We start from the raw sequence: 18181 nt of genomic DNA on the forward strand, positions 1-18181 counted from the left end.
TTGTCTTTCCTTCTTAATAAGACCCCAATTCACTTGATTAACACATGCTTTGTTGAAAAACACTGCAGAATTTTTTTTGAAAGTCTTCACTAAGGTATTAAAATAAGTGAGAATTAGAGCAATTTTATCAATGATTTTTATCCAAATAAAGTAAAATTAATGACTCTCCACTTTAAGGAAATGGATTGATGGAATTATGATTGAATAAAATACTGGTTAAAACATCAGCTGAGCTCTGAGCTTCAATATTAAGGTTTTGACAGCTCTAAGCACTCAGTGTCGAGTGTGAATTAGTTTGGATTAGGGGTTAGCCCCAACTAAAAACTAAGATCTTTAAAATCCAGTAACTTCTATCCCTAGATCTTGGTTAAAAAACATCTCTTGGTACTGATATATGGTGGGTATTACAGCATTATCATTGCAAAGCTAACTGGCAGACTTCTGATGGTTCTCATACACACTAAAAAATGCTGTATATCCACTCGAAGCTGTGAGATTTGTGAGTACAAGGTGTACTCTGAAATCCATAACATGCTGTGGTTTGCACTTTCAGTGCATCTTTGATGAGCCGATGGCTGTTTGAATTTCTGCCTTTGCATCTGCCTCGCTCCACAAACCAGAGTAGCTGTGCAAATACTGTTTTCAATTATGCTTATCATTTTGTAAGTTAAAAAAAAAAAAAGTACAGCACAGTCAGCAAACATGAATGTTAAGTTAGTCTGTCTTGCGTTGTTAATGCAGTTACTACCACACCCTACTTTTCAAATGAGGTTGTGGCATGTGAAAAAAAAAGAATTCTTAAGTAACATCTGGATGAGCTAGGAGTTTAAAAATAAGTGCTATGGACAAATGAAGTTCAAATTAAGTTAACCAACAATGTGCCAGCAAGATTTTTTTTTTTTTTAAATTTTGTAATTCTTAGTGGAGAGGTGGAGCATGGGCAAAAGGAGAAGCCATTAAATTTCGGTACACATCTGATTCCCCTTCCTGAAAATTTCCATATTGGGCATTGGCCTTGGTAGAGGATTTTCTTTCTCAGTCTTCCTTAAATATTAACCAAGCATTGGGCTTGTGTAGCAGGCAGAGGTAGAAAATTCGACTCGCCAAACTGACAGACTTTGCACAACATCAGCAAATTCTTGATGCAAATGTCGTGCACCCAGACAAGAAGCAAACACTGAAAAGAGACTGGTTGTTATGAAAGCAGAACTCAAACTGTGCTTTAAGAAACACTAATATGACCTAACCTGAACAACGCTGAAAATGTGCAGATGGAGCTTAATGCTGTGCGTCTCACACCGCTAACAGCGTGTGATGGGTGGGGTTACAGTAGTGACCTATGCTTCATGAAAAAACAAGTTGCACTCCATTAAAAATTTAGGAGAAGCTCATATTCATTTCTGTTTTTGGTTTTATTTATTTTATTTTTTATTTCATTTGCCAGAAAGATTTGCACACAACTGTACAATGTCTTGTTAGAACATACTGTACTTTCTGTATGACAGCTGTGCAAATGTGGCAGCTTCAGGCTATAAAATATTCCATTATTCCTGCTGAAAATACTGCTGACATTGTCATTTGGTGATATGCAGTAAGAGCCCCCAGTTTCCTTTGATCTTTTTTCAATTAAATACCTTTAGTAAGCTTATAATAAAGCAATGTGAGTTCAGCTCTTCAGCACAAGGCTTATTTGTGATGGTGGTCATGGAAGCACATACATGGAAAAGGGCTTTAACACAGAGAATTGGAGATTGCAGCACATACATCTCTTTTTGCCCTGCTTCTTTAGACAGAACTTTTAAAGATGAATGTATAGTTGAGTGTTTATATAAACCGCTGAATTGACAACTTCTGAATTCCTTTAAAAGTCCACATTCTTAAAGGACTACTTTGGCATTTTGGAGATTTGTGATGGCCAGAAGATCAACGCGACTCTCTGTTAAATATGCAGCTACAGCCAACAGCTGGTTAGCGTAGCACAAAGACTGTGAATATGCCAAGCAGGAGTTCATTGTGGACGTTTGTGTTTTACAGACTACTTGGGTTGATTTTCAAATATGCCCGTTGATAAGATTAAATTTTAACTTCTAATGCAGAGGAGTATCAAACATGCATTTTTGATGATTTGGGAATGACTCACTGCCTTACTGTCATTGTGAGCATCCTTGAAACGCTTGCAGCTTTGATAGAATGATACTACTTGACTTGCTGGTTGGGCTATTTCTTGAGATGAAAATAAAATATGACAAAAAACATGCCACCCAGAGTGGTTTTGGGCTGTGAAGGTTATTTCACCATCCACGCTCTGGAATATCATGGATGTAACAGTAACAGATGTTCCAGTCAGCACTGTCCAGGGTGTACTCAAACTTCTGCTCTGTGGCAGCTGGGACGGACTCCAGCACTCCCGCGACCTGGATGGAAGGATGAAAATGGATGAAGATGGATGGATATTCATCACATCTTTTTTAATCATACGAATCAGAAAACCTGAAGCAGCAAGACTTCTGATCGCCATGCAAGTCAACTGACTTTTCTATCACTATTGTTAAGAGCTCTTTTTATAGTCTGTGTTTTTCAGAGTATGAAAAGTGAGCAGCTTTCATAGAAATAAATCAGGCAATCAGGCAGCTTCCAGTCCTTTAAGAAATCCATAGAAAACGCTTGGGAAAATGTTGCCCCGGACAATATAACTGTAGCAGTTTTACAGTTTTTGTATGGATGCATGCATCCATACAAAAAGCATCATCACTTTTCTTTGCATGTGAAGAACAAACTGGATGCAGAACACTAAGAGGCTAAGCTGCAACCAAATGATTTGAGCCTCAGTGACAGTTATGGAGAATTACAGCGGCACACCTTGGGCCTTATATGCTAATCTATGTGTGTCTGATGGAGATGAATGGTGATTGTATTATGGTGTATTCTCCTCCGTAGAGAGTGTTAAACGATGTGATGATGACATGCAGCGTAAATCTGCCACGACCGAGTGCCGTGTGTGTGGCTTTTTTGTGTGTGTGTTTTCCTCTTTGGCATGCAGAGGCCAGCACAGCAGTAATTAATGACTAGCTGCTAATGGTGCTGTGTGATCCTACATGGTAATGAGAAAGTATTGTATGAGGCCAGGCATGACAATCAGTTCAGCAATGAGAAAACATTGCGGTGCACAGGTGAGAGCCTCAATCACACAGGCCTGGGGAGGACAAATCAAAGGGATTTATTTGTGGTCTTTTCTAAAATAGAAACACACACACACATGCACACACACACATTTGGGTGTCTGCACGAGCGGCATAGTAAATCTGAACCGATGAAGTTGGCTGCACCTGCTCTTCTGTTTCATGGCTGTGTGCTTTTTATTGTAGCCATATATTGAGATAAAGGGTAATTGTAAGATCTGACACAGATTCACGAAACAGTTATGCAAATGCGCCCGACTAGAAATTAAATATCCTTTTAAAGAAACATGATATTACGGCGCTGCACTCCAGCAGTCACTGGAGCTTTGATAAAGAAAAACAGTTTTCTCCTCTGTTTGAATTGCAGTTGGTAATTGTTTGAGGCACAGTACTGTATCTGACTGGCTCAGCAGGCAACAAGGCAAACACGGAGTGCTTTCAATAATGTGCAACTTATGGCCGTGTGTGTCAGCCAAGGAGCTTTTACTGTCATCAGTTTGCACGTTACAATAACCTCATCATGGTATTTTCTGTCGTGGCATCATTCAAGTTAAATGCTCCTGCAGCCCCAGTTGAACTAATGAAAATGCCTTCTGCTTCCTGTTCACTTCCACAAAACAGCCGTCTGCAAATGTTAACTATTACTGTCAATACAGGATGAACCAATTGGGGATATTGTGACAAAACGTCTGTTTCTCTGCTTATTACCATATTCATCTACAATACCGTATTAATTTCCACACCAAAAGAGCCCTCACCATGGCTGGGTGCAACCTGAATAGAGAATAATAAATCCAGGATGCCAAGAGAAAATTGTGCAGCACAGCCTTGCATTAGTGATGTTGCTTTTTACAAACCTCAGTTAGATAGTTTCAAAACACTTGTCAGAAAGAATGAGCAGAAACAGTAGATCCGTGTGTTTATGTTTTTTAAACCGTAACAGGCAGATCCTGTTGGTTTGGCTGACAAATGTCAGCCCTGTGTACACAGACACTTCCACACTTTGTCCAGCAGTCAGAAAATCAGTCATAGCTGCTATTTACAGATGCATCTAATCGATGATAATGAGCTAATGTTTTGTCAAGGAGACAATTGATCAAATTCCCTATATGACAGTGTGTTTGACAGCACTATACAGTGTGTGTGTATACGTGCTTTCATGATTTAGCTATTGTTTTATAAATTAGCTCAAGCGGTACAGTTCAGATTTATGTATAGCCACACGCTGCGTATCATTTTCCATGCATCTTAAAAGGAAGAAAAACACTCTCTGTAAGAAATGTATTCTGTTAAATTATGGAAAAGTGCTGGCAGCTAGATTTGACAGTATCAAAAAATTGTACTTATTGTGAAATAAAAAACAAAACAGTTTCTTACTGTAATAATTATAACACTAGAGAGCTACAGAGAATATGAACCTTACAGTATAACGCCACAGCTATTTGTTTGGCATTATATTTTCATCAAACAGATTATCACTGCGCTCAGATGACTTAATCAACTGGCCATGAGGGAAAAATGCCTATTAATGAACCAGTTGTGAGTTGTTGGCGGAGACTACTGGCAGTTGTTTGTGAAGAGGTACAAACCCCCAAAAATTGTGACACTGTGTAAGTTGTGAATATAAACAGAATGTAGTAATTTGCAGTTCTCGTGAACACATATTTGATTAAAACTAGATTGTGGAAAACATATCAAAGTGAGAAAATTTGCCATGTTAAGAAAAAGCTTGTTTAGCTTATTTTCTTTTGAATTTGATTGCAAAAAAAGAAAAAAAGTGGAATGAGCCAACAGAAGGCTGGTAAGTAAGAAAGTTAGTGGTGCTAAAAGGAAACGTTTTGCAGCTAATTAGATTAACTGGTAACAGGTCAGTGTGGGTGTAAGTGAAAGACGCATAAGTGATTATGCTCTCAGTTTGTGCAATAGCTTGCTGTTAATATAAATGGAAAGATTGAGGAGAAGAAGAACATATAATTTACATTTATCAGAAAAGCTGGGAAATGACTAGGTTACAGTGATTTAGTAAATTAAAAATAATTTACAATAAGGAGTTTTGAGTCGTTGTCTTTGTGTCTGTCCTTGTGGTGATTGTTGTTAGACAAAGTGTTCAGCTGCATGTCCAGCTTGTAGTGCAGATTGTGATTCATTCAGTATCCAAATCCATTCACCAGAGACACTGTCATGTTTATCTGCTGATGGAGGAATCCAAATATTGATTATAACTGCATTTAAACAACAACAGCAAGGATTTTGCTCACGGCACGTGGCCATCCTGTGCTGTTTGGTTGAAACAACATTATGTCCTTCATGTTGGACATGTTTTGTCATCCACTTTGAAACATTTTTTTTTATTTTAACAGATGGGAAGTCTATTTTTGACTAATGTCTCTCAAGATGTCACCAATGGTCGGGCAGCAAGTTACTGAGCACAGTTGTGTCCTTGCAGTGCAGAACTTCAAAAACATGCGTAGTGCCACGTCGGTATTAAATATATGAGACAGGCTCCTTGTTTTAGAGGTATGGAAATTTTTTTTAATAACACATTTCTTGAAGACCAGATTGCTCAGTCTGGTATTGTTCTTGCGCAGCTATTACGCCACCGAACCAGACAGCTAATATTACATTCAAATGAAATACTAATTAAGAAGATATACACATCATTACCACCGATGCACCATGGGACTCCAGAGTCATGCTCTGTCTGTCTCCTCCCCTGCATGTTTCTGTCCCCATTTATTACCGGTTGTCTCCTTCGTTTCTTTTTTCTTTTGTTTGCATTCATCCTCACTCTTTTCCTTCTATTTATTTATTTATTTATTTATTTGCTTTCTGCCATCTAAGGAGTTGCTCCTCAAGCTTTCCCATCAGCCCCTCAATCTTTCAATTTTCTGTCATGGAAAAAAGCACTTAAACTTATCGCTCCATCTGTTTATTACATGCCACCTCCAGCTCCTTCCCTTCTCCACCTCCTTGTCTGGCTCTCCTCCTCTCCATCTGTTTAGGTGTGTTCCCAATAACCTTTTTACGCATCGAACTCCTCCTTCTAGTGACCTCAGTGTCCTCGGCTAATGCTGTTCCAGTGTCCCAACACTCTGCAAAAGCAAACTTTGGGAATAGCTCCATATTACAGTTTTCAATCAGATGCAGCTGTGGTGTCAGTTTTGGTACACAATGCAGGAGACTGGTTTTCAGTTTCCTGGACAGGAGTCATTTTTAAAACTCTTTTCTTTTACGCTTGACCTGCAATGTCAAGTGGCAGGAATAGAAGCCATGTTTCCACTAACAGGATTGATATCCAAGAAAATAAAAAAGAAACCTTTACCCCCAGGAAAACGGGGTCGAGGGAGAGACACCACCACTGGTTTAGAGTGTAAGACAATATTACATCTGTTGAGGTTGTACATGTGTGTCTGAGAGAGATGAGCTACTTCACAGCTGTGATGATGTTGAGAAACAGAAATAAGTTTTGAATTTCAATCCCTCAGTAAGTTGTTTCTTGTGTCATTGTGTGCCTTCAGACTGTGGAGGCCTGAGGGGGAACAGGTTATTGATTTCTCCTGACATCAGAGCTAATTTCCTCTTTGGTGATCTGTTAGAGTCACTGTGAGTAACGATTGATTAGAGAAGTACACTGCGCCTCTGCTACTTTCAGCAACAGTATCAGAAAGCGCTGAATCAATTTTAGTAGCAACAAGCTACAATTTGCCATTAATACCATTATGATTCAAATATTTTCTCTCTTCGTTCTCTCTTTTTCTCACAGATCACATTCTTCATGCTGCTGTCTGCAGTTTGTGTGATGCTAAACCTGGCGGGCTCCATCCTCTCTTGCCAGAACGCTCAACTTGTCAACTCTCTGGAAGACTGTCAGCTGGTGAGACCAACTGGACCTTAGCCCATGCATGCTCCAGCTTTGCAGTACACTCCAAAAAAGACATTAATCTTTTAATGTGGCTTTTTGGAGGCTTAAACTTAATAATTGGAAGAAATGATGCAGTGTTTCTGATCTGTACTGATTAGACAGTGAATTGAACCTAGTACTGAACTTGACTCATACAAAATACAGAAAAAAGCTCTTGTTTTCATAAATAAATTTGTAAAATCAGAGCACACAGACATCAAATCAAATCAAAACTTTGCTGAATAGTATATCTAGCCAGTCTGTCCATAGTTCATATTCACCAAACAGAGCAGCCAATCAACATTTTTCATGTCTAGAACTCATAACCATAACCCCTTGTCACCAGAATAAACACCTGAGTTGACCCACTAGCAGTCAATGACAAGTAATGGATCTTAATATTGATATGTTATCACTAACATTTGTAGGGGTATGCACTAAGGCTGTGAATAAAAGTGGAAACAATATATATGGTCGAAAGGGATCATGAAGAGTGAGTGACTAATAGAAATGTGTTGTCTGCATGGGAGCCTACATCTATGAATGCGAGCACACGATGGGCTGACGGGCAGCGCTTCTGTTCCAAACAGGCTGCAGGACTGAGTCAGCACCGAAAGTCAGCTGAACTATTTGTCTGTTGATGACTAATGGCTCCCAATAAACACATCCATCTCTGCCAGAATCACAGAGAGCTGAAATAAAATAGATAAACAACTCTGAAAGAGAAAGCCAATGTTTTTTCTTTCTTTCTGTTTCACTCCAATAAAGTTGGGAGACATTTTTAAAAAGTGTGGTCAAAACAAACACAGCAGACGGTGAGAAACCCCGACTGTAACGGTGCATTCAAGCATACAGATACATTAAAGGGCCCAAAATACGCCACCAGAAGCGCTTGTCACTTCTTGTTGGAAATTTCCGCTCCCCAAATGTTTTAATGTCAGAATTGTCGGAGCGGCCGTCACCAGCAATATGTGTAACTTTCTCAAACTGTTGTCCTGACGTCTACATCCACTTCATGCTTTGATTGGTCAGCTGGGCAGAGGCGTGAAAGCTGTGGGAGAACTTCTAACTCAACTCAGTGAATGTCTTGAGGAAAGTTTCTGAAATGTAATTAAAAGTGAAAAATAGATATAACTTTAAAAATTCACATGATATTTAGAGAATAATCCACCACCAGAACAGTTGTGGTCACACTTTCCAGTTTGTTGCAACTCTTACTTGTCATGAACTACTAGACTGCAGTTTCACCTCTTTGTGACTGCTAAAAATCAGTGGTTGCCCAGGGATTGCAGTAAACTCTTTTCACTTTTGGCAATCAATTGCAAGAAGCTACTGAGCATGCAACACCCTCAAACTCTGGGCAGCCACTTTTGATCACTGGTGTCCTTGTGGGAGGCAACCTGTCTCCCAACAATCACTGCATCAGACTCGAATAGCAGTCACTCTCAGACAGACTGGTAAATGTTTAAAAATTATCGCAATCTAATTTATAAACACAGACAGATTGCTAACACACTGCAATCAGTTGGAGTCAGTCTGCAGTGATCAATGCAACTTGTCTGCAACAGGAGACTCAGCGCTCGTTTCATTCTGGTTATATTCCTATAAAATAAAATTAAGGCTGAGGTGAGCTTCTATATCATTTTGCAGTTAAACTGCCAGCATCTACGTCACTATTTGTAGAAGGATTTGTGAATCTAATCTAAGTTTCAAACCTCCAGGTTTCTGGCAGGACGATGAAATTAAGCAGTTAATGTGAATTTCTGTGTATATAACAGATTTGCAATTTTCACTGATTTAATTGTCATATCAACACAAAGAGATAGCATGTAACTGCCAACTTGACCCTATTCAGTCGCAAACGAATAAAAGACTGACTTCACCATTTTATCGCTGTCTTAATGCAAAGTACCTGTCCCAGCATTCATTTCTACGGCAACAAGATTGCGAGTTCATTGAACACTATCGCAATAGTTCTGCTCGTGCTGCTGTTTTCCACCACTGTTTTCCCTAATGTGACCATAAAGGACTTGTTTTTTAGTATAATTCCAGATTTGTTGTCTTCTCTTATCCTGCAGTTTCTTTGCTCCTCTCTGCACCTTAAGTGCTCTGAGCTAACTGCTCTGTTAGCCTGTGGTGCCAAGCACTTGACTCACAGGTGTTTCTACAGTTTGTGGCCTGATTAAGTCACTGCACATTGGTGCTGTATTTTAGCCTCGCTGTAGTGTATATATATCTGTAGTGCATCTGAATATATCGGAGACATTTGTTCATGCTATTTTATTTATGTTAGGATGCTTTGGTGTCCTTTACGTTTTTCGTGTTAACATCAATCACACTGCATTCACCTGATTTCATTTTTTGTCGTGATTTCTTTTGGCCTTGATAGCAGCCGAGTGAAAATTTGATCTCGTCATATCTCTACCTCGGACATATCTGAATGGAACTATGAATTAGGACTTTTCAAGCTTGAAATATCTTTAGGTATTTGAGTGAGCTCCCATTTCACAACACAATCAAAACATCATGCAGATTTACATAATGAGATTCCTAGTTGATTTGTTTTTAATTTAATTCATAGTACCAGGGGTTTCTATCTTTTTCATGACTGATGCAGCCCCTGGTGATTCATCTGGCACCCAACCCACTAACCTGAGCACTTCCACATTATAAGCAGCTTTTGTCCTTATGCAAGTGGGAGCAGCCGACTACACCAACTTCACCGCTTTATGTGGTTCCCCAGAGACCCTCCCACAGTCGTGACTGAAATATTAATGTTCTTCATCTCCTTTCCCCAATGTAATTAACCCATACTTGTTGGGTTCATGTCCTGCTTTCTCTCAATCTGGGACACATAGCAGAGGTATGCTCTACCGCTGTCCTTTACTGGGAAGCTCATCATATCTCACAGTCCTTTGTCTCTTTATGCATGTGCAGGTGCCTTTCTCAATCACAGCGAAATACGTTTTGTGAACTTTGTCATCAAAGTTTTTGATTACACGCCCTGTAACTGAGAATATGTTTTATGTCAGGGGTAAATATGTCGCTCGTCACTCATCTTCAGAAAAAAGTGACATCAGAAAACCAAGCTCAGGCCTGATTTGTGCGTGTATGTGTGTGTGTGACGTGTGTGTGTGTGCCTGTGTGTTTCCGTGTATGTGGCATGCATGCATGAGTGCGGATGTGTGTTCTCTCCTTCACCCCCCCAGCTCAAGTTTGACAGCGATGGAGTGTGTGTATGCTGCGAGCTACAGAAGCAAAGTTCAAGCTGCAACAGCCTGGGAGAGACGCTGAAGCTAAATCCACTGAGGGACTGCAATACGATACGTATACGTCTCAAGGTGTGTCTGTTTGTATATTGTGACTGGTATATATTTTTTTAACATAAAAACATTCTGTATGACTGAACTACACTTTACATTTGTCTGGTAGTTGTTTGGCAAAAACCGTCATGGCCAGCTTTAACGACTCAGTGATGTCACATTTTTAGAGACATTTGGGAGGCCAGACTGAGACACAAATCCAAACAGCTGCCTTTTTTAAAAATGCCCATCATTTATTCATTTACTTGCCTTCTTGTGTTTTTGCAATCCAGAGCTGGAAATTGAGGTCTGATTGAACTGTGTCAGGGAGAACTCAGTTTGGATCCATAAACCACCTCCTGGTGCTTGTTTGTCACCTGCAAATGTTGTTTTTCATGATCTTTCCTCTCTATTTTTAGTCATGCTACGTCATGGCTCATGTGACGTCAGTATCATTCAGTGGAGAGCAACACTTTGATCCAGACTGAAAAACTGTTGGATGAAATTTTGGTAGCGTTTTATAATATGGTCTGCATCTAAGAGTGTTTTCCCAATTAAATTAAATGGAATTTCAATGTACTTAATTTGAAAATTTGAAATTACAATGTAATTACACGGTAAGGACAAAAGCCAGACTTGGCTCCATCAGTATAAAGTCACATAGGCCTGCAAATTGTTATGGTATTTATTTTTTTCTCTGAGCTGGAAAGGGAGAATAGTCCTTATATAATTAATATTGGTAAAAGAAAGGGACATTTGAATAATAGAACATCGCCATGCACATCAGGATAATGAAAATGTAAAACTTAAACTTACTTGCATTATAATATATGTCAGTTTTCATGTAAAATAACCAGAAGGTATGCGCCGCTCGAAATTACTTACAAAATACTTAAAATTATTTACAGAACAATTTGTGTCTGCTAAAATACCCGAGGTTATGCAATACATAAAAATTACAGTACTTAAATGTACTTACAATATAATTGTTTCGTTGTTTCCTTTATTTTTGTTTTATTCTTCCTTTAACTTCATTCTAGTGAACCTACCTTTAAGTATTTGTAGATAACTAGAATTAACATACCCTGATATTCTTTTAATTACATCGGAGTGAGACCCTTAGATGCAGGTCATGCATATAAACTGTTACCAAAGTTTTGTACAGATATTAATAGTTCCAAGATTGGGAATGTTGCAGTTTTCAGTGAAACATCTCAACAACTTAGGTTAAATTGCTGAGCTTAATATTTTTAGGATGAATCTTCTTTTGTGTCTTTGACCGATGTTTTTGTTTGTGATCGAACAAACCTGCAGATATGGTTCCATAGTTAGAATTGTAGCTGGTCAACATGTTGGTTTTAGAGCTACATCCTCTGAGAGTCACCAGACTAACCTCAGGTTTCAGATTTCTTTTCTTACTGTAGCATTTGCCGTCAGGGAACAATACAAAACAAAGCTGGGTTTCTTTCTCAGATTAATTGAGCAGAAAGCAGCAAAAGCATTTGTCTTTCCCCAATAGGCAGACCTCTTAGTATGCAGCAAGTATCTACTCTGGGCTGGCTCTAGTTTGCAAGAGTATGACCTCGGTAGATTATCTTGACTCGCAGCATAAGAGGGAATGATATATAATCTGTCCTACTGCGCCGTTATTGCATAACGACAATCATATCCATTCATTTTATATCCTTGATTGATTATAAAACATTGATAACCAAATAAAAGACTTCTCAGGATGAAGCATGCTTATGAAAAGAGGAAAGATCAACTACATTTGTCACTGTAATCATAACTCTTTGGAAGAGATGGAGAATTGGTGCTATAAACCTTTATTAAGTGCCAAAGAAGTCAGATGTATTGAGTTATGTCTGTGAGGAAGCTGTCACACACAAGTCTCCGGCTATTTCAGATGGCTGTTAGACGACTGCTGACTCTAATGAACTCATATAGTGCCTCGATCACTAAACGACACAGTGTCCTGAATTATAAAAGCAGGTGGACTGAGTAAAATTGGTTTCTCATTCGCTTATTAGTTGTTGTTACTCAGCAGTAGCGCTTTTCTTAAAAAAAAACAAGAAAATTAAACCAGCCACCGTTGCTGCCAATGTCTGTCATTCGCTCTGTGCTGGCACATTAATTTCCACCCCATTTTTCTTTTCATTACTCTGCCCGGGGCTATAAATCATCAGTGAGGGGGAGTACTGAGGTAATTTGCGATTTCCTGTAAAGGGGCGGATGTGTAACCTTATTCACTAACCTGATTGACCTGGGGCAAGGTATCTTTCAGAGGTTAAATATCTGCTGAGCAGCCATGCTACACCCTTTACGTGTTGGCGGCGTTATTAATTTTCTTTGCCGGGCAGGATTTATGGTGGCATCGTGAATGTTGTAGTCACAAGGGAAATCAAAGAAATGCATCTTCTCACATCTGTGTGGCAGATGCACTACCAAATTCGAAGTCACACAAAGCCATCGTAAATATTTCTTGATTCTTCCGCTGAGAAAAATCACTCAGTGCTGCAGTGCATGCAGTGGTTAGACACAGGTTTGTTTCCCTGTGCAGCTGTGCGCTACTGTAATCTCAGCTTTGTCTCAGGGTAGAGTCTTTACTATCAAAGCTGCACAGCAGGATACGTAGATGATCAACAGAGAACATCTGACAGTCAGCCAGCTCACAAAGAGTGTATCTATTACATGATGGTACTGAGTTGCACCTCTGCGCTCCCTGCAGGGGTACACAGTGGATTAATCTTTTTTAGAAAACAATGATGCTTTTAGCTAAGTGTTGCCAGCAATTTTTTTTGTGAGTGTTGCATTCAGCAGTGTTATCAAAAAATCAACAGAGTGATTTTGTATTTATTGTATTTGCTGCTTATTTTCTCTGTCTGCCTTGGCACCTTCCACATGTAAAACTCAGAAGGATAACATCTGCCAACAGCAAGGCAAGGCCATATTCCCAGACATATTCTCTATTTGTATTCTTGGTAAATAATGGTTTTAGACTCACAGTGAAAGACTTGTCTTGCTGGTATCTTTTGTTACCCTCTATGCAAGGTTCTTTAGAGCACAAAGAACAGACATCTTTGCTTTGCTTTGCCTGTATGGACAGCATAATAAAATATCTGTAAAGTGCACCATCTTCCTGGTGTTTGGAGTTAGGGATAGGTACTGTATTCCCTTTCATACTGATGCCAAATGTGAGTTTGTGTACCATCAGTATGCCCTTGAATGATAGGGGGATGAGTTTTAAACTTGTGAGCGTGTGTCATCTTCATACAGGTTTCAGCCAGGAATCCATAAAAAATGATTTTCTTCTTTTGCAGTAACTCACACAATGGTAAAAACCAAAGTTTAGGAGTTCCTTATTGACTTATATGAGGCATATATTGTGATTTAAATATCACTGCAAACTTTCAGAAAATCCAATACAATGTGCAGTCATAGTTGGATCCAAAGCAAATTGTTTTTCTGTCACACAAAGACTGAATAGCACTGCAGGGTTTCCCAGTTTTTGCTGTTCTGCCTTTTTCATTCACATTTTTATGAGTGCAAACCCACTTTTTTGTATTCACCTTGCACCATCATCTAAAATTTCAGTTAATGGCTTCTCTGCAAACTCCACTTCAGAGCTTTATCGGCTGCCACATCAATCATTGACTTTCTAATTCAATTGGCATTCGTGTTAGAGTTGTCGCTGCAAAAGGGTTTCTAATCCAACCTGACTACCTGCTTCTCACTGAAAATACTCATGAAACTGCACGTGTATTCTGCTGAAGTGAGCCCTGACGACAAGCTGCTCGCCAGCTTTCGACATATTGTTTTTGCTCTGGAACTCATCCAGTAATGGGAAGGCATCATTGCCCTAGTGAACTACAACAACCGTTTTCTGATCCATCCATCAGTTTTAAAAGATAGGGTCTGAAGTCCTGCATTCAGGTCATGAAATCTGGATAAAAAGGAGTCAGGCTATGTCTTTAGACTAGCTACACTGATGCAATAACAATGTTTATCTCAGGAGTCCCAGTTAAGAAGCACTGATCCAGGGAAAAAAAAGAAACTGGGAGCAATGACAAAGGTTACATCTTCGGGTCATGAATAAAACTCTTCTTTTCTAAATATTTAACACTTTATGGGGCCAGAACATCGGCTGCTTTCAGTCACTGGAGTTTAAACTGCTGTAGCTCTTCCTAAAGGAGGTCCAGGATTTTCTTTCAGATCCCATGAAGAGCTTTTGTAGCCTGCCAAAAAGAGGTCAGAAAGATTTTTTAACAGAAACTCAGAGCCGGTTGAATAAAAGCCAGGTGCACCTTTGAAACGGATGTATTTTGGTCAGCCACAGGGAGCAGCTAATTGAGGTGTATGTTTAGTTTGTGTCTGGACAAGATCTTCACGGTTCGAGGGATAACAATTGAGGATCAGTGATGTGAAAAACCAATTAAGCCCTCTGCCACAGAAAGTTTGTGGCCAGATTAGGCAGTAGGACTGTATTTGTTCTATTATTACAATTATAATAATTATTATTGTAAGAGATTGAATGTGCACAGGGGAAAAAAATGTTCTGATATCCTAGCTGAGCCTAGCTGTAGGGGCTTCAGAAATAAAGGACATTGGTCTTCTGATGTGCAATTTTTTATCTGATCCTCCCCCAAATATTTTTAGACATATTGCCTAGATAGAAAAAACAATGCAATTCAGTGTGCGAAATATTTGCCTTCACTTATCATTTCAGTAAGAGAAAATCCAAAAATCTACCCAGTAGAAGGGTTAGCACTATTGTGAAGTGTAAATGGGATAAAATATGCAAAAACAGTGGTATGTGAGCCATATTGTAAAAAACGGATGTTCTTCACTCTGTTAATAATGAAAGTAGTGTAGTTCTCAATGCACTCAGAGCAATAATAGTCTTCTTTCACCAGTTCTGTTCTAATGGTCGGCTTGTGGTGATTATTCATGCTTAAAATGTCAGACAGGCTTGTGCTCCATCCAGACTTCCCTCCAACACAAAACATGTTTCAAAACTGTTATTTTCCAAGGGAAACATGTATTAGCTGCATTTTATAGTTGGCACTGCACAACCTAATTTTGGTTCCAACTGGCATCATTTCTGCTTTAAACTTCCAGCTAACACAGGCTTGATCTTTGGCAACTAGATGCTGGCTATTGAGTGTGTTTGAAAAACAGTGGCAGGGCTGGTAATTCTGAACACTGAAGATGCTAAAATGATTTATTTTATGACACAAACTTTAAAAGGAGTAGGCAAGTGACTATTGGTCTGTTCGAGTTGTCATCTTTTGTCATGCGCCATGGGTTGTTGAGCTGGGGTTGTGAGTTTTTTGGATGTTTTGAGTTTTCTGTAAGTTCTTGATTTGCTTCTTTGGATTTCGAGATGTAGTGTATGTTCTAGCTTTATATCTAGTTCTTTCAGTATAATATTTCTTTTGTTTCCTTTGCAACATTTAGTTATCATCTGTTGTGATCCCCTTCTGTCTCCCTAGTCATGCTCCCATGTGCATGTGCTCTATCTCTATTCCCTATACTGATGCCCTGTCAGTGTTAACACATTTTTACTCGCAAAGCAGTAACAAACTGTATAGCTGTTAAACTCGCCACACTTCCTCTAAACCTCCTTCAGTGTGGATGTTCTTATCATTTTGATCAAGGTTGTGGTTGGTCAAAACATATGTTTTTTCCTAATATATGATCTAGATGCATCAAATGTCCATCATATGAAGCAATCCAATCAACAATCTACAACATCAATGTTTTCCAAAGGAAGTTGCTGTCTTGCTTGTATTGGTGATCATCGGGCACATTTTACTGATGTACCATTGATAACAGGCCACTGAAGTGCATGCGCTAATCTATTCCAATATCAAGTCTCAGTGTGCATTTCATTTTGAAAACTTTTAAACAGGTTTCACAAGTGATTTAAAGCTATTGTACTTGGAAAAATGCAGATAGAGTCTATTTTAAATAACTTGGTATCGAGTTGCAATAAGGACAAATGGCTTAAATCGTCATATTTTTGTAGTTTTAAGGTTCATTATTATTATTATTATTATTATTATTATTATTATTATTATTATTGTTGTTTCTAGCAGTGAGGAATTCAAGCCGTGCAAAATTGTATCGTCCCATTGGCAGATTTGTATTTATTTATTTACTTTTTAAAGTCTAAGATCAATTTGATTGTATAAAAGATTATTTGGCTTATATCCATTAGGACATTTTTATTTTTTTTTGCATTGCATGACTTGATAAACCTCAGCAGGTGAGGCGGCCGTCCTCTCTGTGGGCCTAACACCAGTTGAGGTTTCTAATGTCACTGATAATTATGCGCCTCGTGAATCCAGTGAATAATCTGTGAGACAGGCTGGAAAACCACTTTGTATGGTAACTGGGGAGCTTCCTGTGTCCACAGAAAGTCCACAGCGAGTTTTAGCTCCCATCTCATCTCTTCTTGTCTTTAAGGAGTTCATATATTTTAGTTGAACACATTTGTTGAATGCACCTGTTAGTTGTGCCGGCAGCAGGGCAGTTTAGTATCGTTGTGATCGTGTGTCTGTGCACCTGCATTTGTCCACAGGGGTTGACTTGGAAAACACAACTCCAGTTGTTTTTCTCTGTGAATAAAGTTGAAATGTGAAGATTAAAGCTGCTGTTTCATGTCAAACAACTGCCACAGCTGCTGTTCCCTGCATAAAATTCCTTATGTAGATGAGTTGGTGAAGTCGTACTTAAGAATCAGTTTTAGCAACAAGGAAATGAATTCTCTTTTAGCACACAACATGGTGAGAAGTGTAAAGATGTTAAAGAGATGGTGCAAAAAGAGACAAACAAACAAACTTGGAAGAGTTGGTTGGATTTATGCAAAATGATGTAGCTGGCAATGGACAGATACAAGGATACTGAGGGTTACATCCTCTTGCAGTGAACAGGAGGTATGTCGTATCACAAGCAGAAAATGAAAGCTGATCAAGTTGTTTCACTAACTCATCTACGCAAGGTATTTTGTACACGGTGGCTGTTTAAAACTTTAATCACCACTTTTAGATTTTTTTCTCAAAATTTTGACTTTATCCTAAAAATAATAAACAATCATAATAACAATAATGACCAAAAAAACCCTTCAATTCTTTTTATTTAACTTAATCTGCCCCTAATACTACCACACACCCACCCGTCTCTGCTTCCCCTTCCTCCTTTCCTTTTAACTGTCTTTTTTTTCATAATAGTAATCCCTGGAAGTGAATCCGTCTATCAGATTAACCCTTTGGACTTTTCTTTAAAGGATTCTATTCAAGCACATGAGTGGACAGATCATGCTTCAGACTTCTTTTGTTCACATATGAAAAAGTGTGTTTAGTTTATCTTATTTTGAATGAACATTACAAAGTGCTGTCATCCTTTGTCCTTTCAGTGCATTGTGTGTGCCAGACAGTTGCTATTCCCTGAGCTAATTCTTAAACAGATGTTGTTCCCATGCCTTCTGGAAATTAATTCATGCAGCACCCGTATTACAGCTTTATTTGTAAAGACATACCAAAAGCTGATATTACTGGAAAAACTGAGCCACTTAAATATGGGAAATATGATCGTAATAGCCAATACGGATGATTTTCTTCCACATTTGTCTAAAAGAATAGCACAAACAGCAGCATAATGGGACTGCAGTCATATGAACTATTTTCTCTGATTCAAGATGCTGGTCTAGTATTTCACCAGCATGCACTTTATTTTGCTGACAGACTCAATACTGGTTTGTACCCTTGCTGGTCACTGCATTGGCAGAGTGTGTGTGT

At 38.8% G+C, this 18181-nt stretch overlaps 1 protein-coding gene across 2 annotated transcripts in view; it reads left to right on the forward strand.

Moving 5' to 3' along the window:
• Positions 1 to 18181, forward strand: part of fam189a1 (family with sequence similarity 189 member A1) — a 112646-nt gene that overhangs the window by 83648 nt on the left and 10817 nt on the right. Inside the window, exons 3-4 of one of the 2 annotated variants that reach the window (XM_076883338.1) lie at positions 6943 to 7053; positions 10257 to 10421. In XM_076883338.1, the coding sequence (XP_076739453.1) occupies positions 6943 to 7053; positions 10257 to 10421 (276 nt within the window). The remainder of the gene's footprint in view (positions 1 to 6942; positions 7054 to 10256; positions 10422 to 18181) is intronic. The other variant, XM_076883339.1, reaches the window with a different exon arrangement.

This window comes from Maylandia zebra, linkage group LG1, assembly GCF_041146795.1.
Source record: "Maylandia zebra isolate NMK-2024a linkage group LG1, Mzebra_GT3a, whole genome shotgun sequence".
In the NCBI taxonomy this organism is placed as follows: Eukaryota; Metazoa; Chordata; class Actinopteri; order Cichliformes; family Cichlidae; genus Maylandia; species Maylandia zebra.